General features: G+C 36.5%; 1 protein-coding gene across 1 annotated transcript; it reads left to right on the top strand.

Annotated features, from left to right (window-relative positions):
* The first annotated feature begins 2,054 nt into the window (after positions 1–2,054).
* Positions 2,055–9,080, top strand: pfdn4 (prefoldin subunit 4). The gene is made up of 4 exons (XM_066702763.1): positions 2,055–2,196; positions 6,308–6,415; positions 6,587–6,727; positions 8,786–9,080. The coding sequence occupies exons 1-4, from the start codon at positions 2,170–2,172 to the stop codon at positions 8,915–8,917; spliced, it is 408 nt and encodes a 135-aa protein (XP_066558860.1). The 5' UTR covers positions 2,055–2,169; the 3' UTR covers positions 8,918–9,080.
* The last annotated feature ends 1,154 nt before the right edge of the window (positions 9,081–10,234 follow it).

Raw genomic sequence — 10,234 nt, forward strand, 5'->3', positions numbered from 1 at the left:
TGCCTTCTTCCTATAGTGCATCCTGGTGCCATGTGTTCTCCAGGTAAGCAACGCACACGCACCCGGCCATCCATGTGATGTAAAAGAAAACATGATTCATCAGACCAGGCCACCTTCTTCCATTGCTCCGTGGTCCACTTCTGATGTTCACATGCCCATTGTAGGCACTTTTGGCAGTGGACAGGGGTCAGCATGGGCACCCTGACTGGTCTGTGGCTACGCAGCCCCATTCGCAACAAACTGCGATGCACTGTGTGTTCTGACACCTTTCTATCAGAACCAGCATTATCTTTTTCAGCAATTTGAGCTACAGTAGCTCGTCTGTTGGATCGGACCACACGGGCCAACCTTCGCTCCCCACGTGCATCAGTGAGCCTTGGCTGCCCATGACCCTGTCGCCAGTTTCACTGCTTTTCCTTGCTTGGACCACTTTTGATAGGTACTGACCTCTGTAGACCGGGAACACCCCACAAGAGCTGCAGTTTTGGAGATGCTCTGACCCAGTCGTCTAGCCATCACAATTTGGCCCTTGTCAAAGTCGCTCAGATCCTTACGCTTGCCTATTTTTCCTGCTTCCTCACAACTTTGAGGACAAAATGTTCACTTGCTGCCTAATATATCCCACCCACTGACAGGTGCCATGATAACAAGATTATCAGTGTTATTCACTTCACCTGTCAGTGGTCATAATGTTATGGCTGATCGGTGTATATATATATGTATCCCAACCCAAACTTTGAACATCCCCTGGAGTCCATAATGTATGTTTTTTTTTCTTTTTTTTTTTTAGAATATGGTACAACAACGGCTCTCCTTAGAGCAGACAATCCACCAAAACTGAATGACTGTTTTGCCTTAAGGCATGTGCAAGACACAGAAAAGATGTCTCAAGAGGTTCTCTAGTCGGATGAGACCATGTAGGCCCTTAATCTGGAAAAGGAATTTGGACAAAGGCCTTACTTGTTAGGGGTACTTGTATTTACAGTAATCTGAGTATTGTTTCTGTGACACTATGAAGTGCACATGTGCTTTAAAACAAACAAAAATGTATTTTCCACTTTTTGGTTGTAAAATGTATTATTGCTGAGGAGAACATGTCTAAGCAATAATCAGTCCATTGACATACCATAAACAGCCACTATCACATTTCTGTATCACAAAGCTGGGGGAAGAATGTTCAACATGTGAAGGGAAATCACACTATACTGCTGAAATATGGTGTGACTAGTCTGAATTGTTTGTGCAACCCTGAGTTTCCACTTAAGTCATAATTAGCCTTAGCATTAATTTTCAAGACACTAAGAGCAAAAAGATCAACAAATCACCCCCCCCCCCCCGAGATTATTGAACAAACCCAAAAAAAATAAGCAGCTCTAAATATGTCAGCTGAAATGAGTTGAGTATTAGTATGTGTAGCCTCCCACCCACCACCACCCATCTTCACTCATTCCCTCAATTAACTTGAATCTTAAACAATACATAGACCCAATCAATGTTCAGCAAATTCAGGAAAGGTATAACTGATAAATGACTTAATTATTTTCAAATTAACATTGTGAAAACTGTACTATTGAGTATAATTACTAGGCTATATATATTTTAATGTAAAAAACAAACAAACACAAATACATTCACAAATATTTGCAACAGTCATTTAACCAAGCAAAAATATTTGAGGAGGCGGACACATCTCTGTAATCATGTGGAGATTGGACAGGGAACATAATGTCTTTGACCCAAAGCCACGCTTGTTGCAGCAGAGAAAATAAAAGCAGTTGAAACTTCACTGAGAAGAGGAGCAAGCAAACAAAATAAATACATAAAAAAACAACGGTTTAAAGACCTTTTTCGTTTGTGTTCGACTCACATGCCACCTGTAGGCCATTCCGCGCATCACTATCAGCTATTATATTTGTCGGCCAACATAAAAGCTCCCATGCGCTCTCTGCTAGTAACCTTTAAAACGGAACATACCATTTCTTCATATAAATAGTAAAACACACAAAACGACGCGATTCTTTCAACGGGCAGTAATATACTATGCAATACTAGTTTTTATTAATATAATATAAAAATAAGGTTAACAAACTAAAATTGGATTTGAACTTAAAATCTTATTCTTGTGTGGGTATAATTAATCAAATTTGGCAATGGACTAGTCTTACAAAAATGGCAGCCACCATGAAGAAGACTGTTGTGAGTATTGTGAAGGGAGTCTTTCGCTTTTTCTTAAATATTGGGAAAGATCTGCATCCTATGTCAACTGTAGCTTTAAAACATCGATATGTTTAGAGTTACGCGTTGCGATATATGTTTGCTTCGTCTGTTAAATACAGGCAGTTATGGGCGTGGTGACTGTGACAGATGCCGGCTGTCCTATCTTCTGCAGTCCGGCTTCCAATTCAATCAATGCAGTGTGAAATTCAAGAAAATCTATATTACTGTGAATCCCTAATTATTTTGTACAGCTTGTTAATAAATACATACATAATTAGTGCTAGTGTACTGCCTTCCCAAGTATGTGCCGCTGGGAATAAAACCCTTCATAATCTAACAACGTTAGTAACGTATTTCAAGTCGCTTGTTGTCACTTTTGCTAATTTCTGCATTTCGTGGTGAAGCACACATTATTAAGCAACTTTCCCATTATTATTGAAATGTGTGCCTTTGTATTCATACAAAAATGCACATTTAACAACCGTAAGTCTCGACTAGCTGACCTGTAAAAACAGTGTCTGAAAGGGAAATCGCTCTCATTCTCACTCACTCTGTCTAGCTCCCTGTAGTGCCAGTGGGGCTGTTGAATCTTTCCTCAGTCCACATCCTCTACCATGTTCACTTTCCTATTGATCACAACTCTGACTTGCACTGTGCAGAGCAGGGGTAACCTACTACAGGGTTGCAGTCAGGTTTTATGGGTCTTTTATGTGCCTTTAAATCTCAAACTTGATATTTGCCTAATTCGAACATAAGTGAGGTGATGAATTGGACGAGGCCATTCCTCCCATCAGTATCCTTTGGTAGCTAGTAACTTAGTGATCCAAGAAGCTCACCCAGTTTATTCTTGACTGATCCCAAGGGGCTGGGTTGAACAACATGGTTGCGGAGATTATTGCCACAACTCTCTGTGAACATGTCTCCTGTTTTCTGTTCTGAAGGGCTTTAAACTCCTCGGTTTCTATTTGTGTCTCCAGGTCCTTGTCCTTTTTTTACCTGGAAGAGATCTACCCCACCACTGTACATTTTACATCTCTTCATGTGTTTTAAATTAAAAATTGTTAACAATATATCACTTCCCCTCACTGTCTAGATGGACAGAGGAAAAAATCTCAACATTTTTATTGCCTGCATGCATTTATCCGTCAATTTAATTTGCCAGGTGTCAGGCCATAATTGAATATTGTATATGTATATGTACAGTATATGTATAGGCATATTCAGTGCCACCTATTTTAGTTTAATTTAGTTTAGTTTGACAAGTTTACTAACCACACTAGAGTCTAGATCTAGATCCTTAATATAAATTAGGAAAAGCAGAGACCCTAGTAGTGATCCCTGAGAAACCCTACTTACGACCTCACTCCAGTCTGAAGCAGCTCCCCTTATTACTGTATTCTGTTTTCTATACATTTACCCATTCTTAATCCACGTACTACCATTACTTTGTACTAGTATAGTTTCTAATTTTAGGATTAGGCTATTGTGTGGAACCTTATCAAAAGCTTTCTGGAAATCCAAATCTTCTATGCTTTTAAATTATCCACTGCTTTGATGGCTTCTTTGCCATTAATTTAAAATAGTTGATAAGACATGCTGTACCTCGTCTAAATCCATGTTTTTTCCTGTGATTTTACATGTAATAGAGGTAACACTGATTGGTTTGTTAAAAAAATGTACAGAATATTTTAGTTAGAGGTCTGGATAACTTCCTTCATTTATTGGAGTACAATATGGTAGTCTGGCCCAAGTGATTTATTTGTTTTAAGTTGCCCTAGTAATTCCCAATAAGGAATGTAGTTAGATATACTCCAGTCCTGGGGGGGCCACAGTATCTGCTGTTTTTTGTTCAAACAGGAGCTCCAAATTATGTAATTATTTACTTGGGTAGTTTTCCACTAAAACATTCATATTTGATGTTTATAGCTGATGCCTGATAATGTGACGATGACTCAAAACACTGAACCCACAGAACATGTCAAGAGTCTGCAGAGAAGTGTTCCATTCATCCACTTAATTGTTTAATTAATTTAATTAAGGAGCCAAGAGCTGGGCTGGAAGGAAACCCAAACTCATATTAGGTAGTGGGGCAGATTTGTTCAAATGAGACCTCATGGGGAGCCGTATAGTTTTTTGATAAAATCAGTTTGACTCTACACATGGATATTTAGACTGCTTGTGGATTTATTAGTTGAAATCATTCAAGAAGGCCTACAGATACCAATCAATGCATCGTTGGCACATGAAAATAACACACAATGTATTATTACATAAAGCAAAAGAGAGAACTGCAACAAATACATGTTGAACAGAAAGCATTTTCCTATGCAACATTGAGAAGAATACATTTCAAGTAGAAGAGAGAAGTGCAACAAACAGCCGATCATAAGTGCCATAGAAAGCATGTTTTCTATTAATGTTAACTATTAAAAATTACATATTGTGTTTGAATATCTGTGTTATTCAATAATTATATATTTGAAAGAATACAGGTTATAGTTATAAAACGCCAAATGTCTATCCAGAATATCTGTACCAATCAATCAGAAATTGCATGTTGGCACATGAAAACACCAAAATGTAAAATTACAAAAAGTAGAAGAGAGAAGTGTAACAAAATTGCCTATTGTAAGTGCCACAGAAAGCATTTCATACAACTATTAACAACAATAATTACATATTGTGTTTTAATATCTGAGTAATTCATTAACTATAAATTTGTCCAGAATAGCTGGTTCAGATACCGTGGTTAATGCAGCTGCCCTGTGATCAGTAGATTTTGAATCCAGTGCGCTATAGTAGGGAGGCTATGACATTTTCACTTGCTGGTTTGAGCTCATGTTGAGTGGATACAGTGATTACCCGCAAATAAACATGGATTGGAAACGGAGACTTTTTTTTGGAAATGCCGTGTTTATGAACATGACTTATTCAGGGGCATGACAGATCATTCGTGGGTTTGTGCCAGTGTTGTGAACACATTGCGAGTGAAACGCCAGGTCCAAATGGCACCGAGTGCTTTTACTCTACTGATCAATACGCGATTGCTACTGCAGTACAGAGTGCAAAAGCGCAGACACATCGCACACAAAATAATGATTCATGGACATTATCAGTGGAGGAGCATTTATTGCAATGCTATATATTTGTGGAGTAAAAATTTTCACCTGGAGAGGGCTGTCAAAATGCAGTGTGAGGTACCAGCTCATGCAGGGAAAGTGCAGAATTGTGTCCTGTGTGGACTGTCCCGAGCTGTCAGGTATGCAGACTAAATATATAGTAAATAGTGTATTGAAATACAAAGCTACAGTGAATACAAGCACTGTATGTTGAAAACAAAGTTTACACAGTTTTGAAAATGTTTATTTTAGTGTACAATTATGTTTTGATCAATGCAATAGTTATTTTTGAACTATAAAATATTGCTTTTGAGCATTATTCCAATATTTACGTTTGCACTTTTTTCATTCCCTTATTGTATGCCGTTTTTGAGCTTTCTGCTTATTGTAGGCTTTATAGCTATTTATGTTTTGACTGCAGTGTGTGTGTTTAGAAAAAAGTGCTTTGTTATTTATAGCAATAATATTAATGTTTTATGATCATATTTCAATTTAAATACTACATTTGTGCTATGTAAATGTTGGACTTGATGTTCATTAATAAAACTTCTGAGTTTTATAGGATGGTTTGCCTTTGATTGTCATATCACAGCTGTAAGAGCTATCGGTTACAAAGGTAGTTTGAAATGTCGGCACTTCTAGTGTTAATGTATCATATCACAGAAACCTCTTACTTTGATTATTACACATAGTTGATAATAACTGTATGCAAATGTTTTTTTTGTTAGTTTTTCTACCCAACACATCTCGGGCTGGATGAAACCTGCTGGCCCTGTTTTAGAGGTTCAACATTAATATACTTGCTGCCCCCTTGGACCTGGTTGAAGTGTGCCAGGGCAGGCTGTGACTATCCCTGCCCCTGGAGAGCCACAATCCAGCATGTTTTTATAGGACGTCCTTAGAAGATTCCTCTTATTTATTTATTTATTTTGCTTTTAAACTACCAATTTATTTTACAATTGTTTTAATAGGCTGTAGAAGATGTGAACGTAACTTTTGAGGACCAACAGAAGATAAACAAGTTTGCAAGAAACACAAACCGGATGACTGAATTGAAAGAGGAAATTGAGGGAAAAAAGGTAGGTATACTGAATATCCGGACTTGTAAGTGAACCTCACTGGAGGTAACTGAAAAATACCTTCCTTTGGTTAATACAATTTAAATGTTGTACTGATTAAGATGACATTTTTTTGTTGTTGTTTCTTGCCTAATGTGTGTTCTTTTGTCTGATTTGACCTTTTCATTGTAGAAATCTCTGCAAAACTTGGAGGATGCAAGTGATGACATCATGATGTCTGAAGATGATACCTTACTCATCCCCTATCAGATTGGTGATGTCTTCATCAGTCACTCGCAGGAGGAAACGCAAGAAATGCTAGAAGCCGGGAAGGTAAACCTCAGAAAATAAAGAATATTATGATCAATATTAGATCATACAGTAAGCTGCTAAATACCTTACAAAGCTGTACAGAATGACAGCAAGCTTAGTGGCACCTCTGCTATCATTACCTCTATTTGGCTGCTTCAAGGATCTCACTGTCTAGAATCTTGTCCAGTCATGCACAACTATGATTTCAGTACACCTCTATCTTGATATAATGCAAATTCGGATATAACACAGTAAAGAGTTTATTTATTTTTATATATTTTTAACTTTCACTCTGATCATCATTGCATAAATCCCCAAAATAATCCCCAAATCCCCAAAATAAATCCCCCCCCAAAAAATTTGAACACCAAAAAAGGTATTTACCATTTTATCAATGTCTCTAAAACACTCCCATCTCCAAAATGTTTTCAAATGATGTAATAATTAACAGTTAATATTACTTAACAATCTACATATAACATAGTTGGCTAAGTGACAATGTGGCTCATGCTTCTATTTGCTAAAATACCAAAATCCTTTTTTACAACAAATTGTAAGGATTTGTAATTTTTTGATATTTATTATACTGGAGATGATCCTGTGGTTAGTACGCAGCCTCGTACTAACTCTGCAAATGCATTGCAATTGATCTATTATTATTATTATTATTATTATATTATTATTATTATTATTATTGTTATATACTGAAAAATAGGCTATATAATGTTGACACAACCTCTGAACTGTACAAGGGAGCCTTTCTATTATAGTTAATCCAAATGTTAAGGTTTCTGTGTTCCGGTGTCTTTAGTATGTACTACTTTCAAAATAGTTGTCTTTTTTTTTAATGTTACTGAACACCGGGGTATATTCATCAAGGGATTTACACCGATTCGCTATTTCTGACATGTTTGCTGTATTGAATAAAATGTAAATTAGTTAATATGCATACATAACCGCTCATACAGTTTATTATGAATAAGGTGCTTTTACTGCAAGGTTAACTGGTTTCATGCAAGTAAAATCAATACGCTACCTATACATAAACCATGCTTGAAAAAATAAATAACATGCTTACTGTTAGAGATAAAACATCCCCTAGTAGTTTAAAATAACTTATATTGTTTATATGTATTACCTGTAAAAACAAAGTAGTATTTTCATTCAAATCTATACACTAGGAGCTAATGTGACATCATTGATAAATTATTTATTTTCCGAGGTTTTTTTTCAAACCACCATTCTCATCCCTGCAATTGATGTTTAATGAAACCTAGCTCACGTGGTTGCATTAAGCAGTGTTTAGTACTGTGCCTGTGTTATTAATACACTGTATTATGACTTGCTCCGAATGAAGACTCTGACACGTCTTCTCAAAGCAAGCAGGGGTTTATTTACTGCCAGCAGCATACCGCATTCAGAGGGTAACAGTGATGGGGTAGCTTCACTCTCTGGGGCCCCGACTCCTCAAAACCCCTATATATACCCCCTCCGCTGATGTGGAAGAGGAATAAGTCTCCAACAAGACTAATATGGCTTGCCCTATAACACCATGTAGCACTAATCAAGGGGGCTTACAAAATAAGTGTTGTAATTAAAGAAAGGAGCTAAAATGTATCCATTGTAGAGCAAATTATTACAATGATTTGCTGACTATTTATGCTGGAAATGCTTGATGCCAAAGCAAGTTCAATATAACACGGTTTCACCTATAACGCGGTCAGATTTTTTTGGCTCCTGAGGACCACATATCAGGGTAGAGGTGTATTTTATTTTTATTTTTTCCCTAAAGGTCATCTATTGTACTGGGGGATCTTGATTTAAATGTTTGTTCTCCCTTTCCAAATGATTATTGGGAAGTTCTAGCCTAGAAAACTGGAGAATGTTATGATAAAACATCCTGTTGTCTCAGGGAATATGAAATTAAGTTGTGAAAAAATGTTTTCAGTCTAAGCTGGTTCTTTTTTCCACTTCATTAACAGTTCACCTGCTCTGTAAGTGTTTAACAGATGTATGTTTCTAATTAATAAGAGTGGTAGACATCCTTTGTAATGGTGGTGTTAATGCCATTATCCCCAGGAACTGCTAAAAGATGAGATCAAAGCACTGGAGGGCCGCGTGGCAGCAATACTGCAAGTACTGGCGGATCTCAAAGTTCAACTGTACGCCAAGTTTGGAAATAATATCAACCTGGAAGCGGATGACAGCTGAAGTCCTGCTCTATCAGCATCTTTGTTCTCGACAGGAAAGAACTTTCCATGCAAATCATAACATCACAAGCGCCCGAATGCCTAAAACACAGAGCATTTATAGAACCTTTTGTTAATTTGGCTTGGACTACATCTTTTCACAATACAACCTTGGATAAAACTTTTTTTTGGTGTGTGTGATTACTTTTTTCCATGATAGACAATAGCATTTGCTTATTTATTTTTTATTTGCGTGACAACAATGAAAAAGTGACAATGCTGTAGCATGCACAGAGTCTATTGCCAGTGTTAATTATTCAAACCCCAACTCACAATAAATTCCCTTGTGTAGTAATTTTTCTTCTTTGAGCACTGCACTTATTTTATGATGGATGGTTTTATATATTGGATACACAATAAAAATAGAAGCACTGTCTTAAACAGAAGATTATAAAAAATAAAAATTACAAAGAAGTACAACCATAAAAAGTTTGTGTATTCAAAACAGTCTGTACCCAGACCAGAGAAGTCTTTATGGAGTTTGCATCTAGAAATAATGTGATTTGAGTAATAGATCTGTGGTATTGCAGATTCCCACAGTCAGTAACAACATAAAAGCATGGTAAAACACTACAGCTATTATAGTATCTTTGAAAATAATTAAAAACTACAATTATATAAAGTCTTGCAATGACCACAAAATATGAACAAAGAGGCAAGAAGTGTAGCAATATTAAATAATTGTAAAAGTAACATTACCCCTTTAATCTGTATATTGCAAATGCACAGATATTTTTACAGCTCTGTAATTCGGTAAAGTGTGTGCAGTCATTTTATGGGAAATGTGCCTTGAATTACCAAGATTTAACTTAGGAGTTTGATTGGTTTGTTTGAGGTCACTGGATATAATTCTGTTCAGTGTTTAAAATCTCGGGCACACAGCTTTGAAACAATGTTTTTTTCAGAAGTAGAAAAAACTTTGATTGCATTAGCTAAATCCAGATATGGCAAAGAATGAAACGAATAAATAGCAGAAGGCTTCTTCAGAGAAACTGGAGCCAGTCTGTTGTAGCAGTCTTCTGTACAAAACAAAAAGCTTTTGAACGCATATACAAAGCACTTTGCTCAGTTTGTGTCTTTTTATTTTTCTTCCTCTGAAATAGAACTGTTATGAGTTTCACACACATTTACTGGGATTCAAAGAAGAGCTCTTTCATACACTTGGGATTTTTTTCCCATGTGTAAAGTGTTGCAATTTTTTTTAGATTTAACAAAGAAAAATACAATAACGTGTTTTGCATATACAGCTTTTAGTCAAGTGTATGCTTTTCTAAATATT

Source organism: Amia ocellicauda, chromosome 4 (assembly GCF_036373705.1).
Source record: "Amia ocellicauda isolate fAmiCal2 chromosome 4, fAmiCal2.hap1, whole genome shotgun sequence".
NCBI lineage: Eukaryota > Metazoa > Chordata > Actinopteri > Amiiformes > Amiidae > Amia > Amia ocellicauda.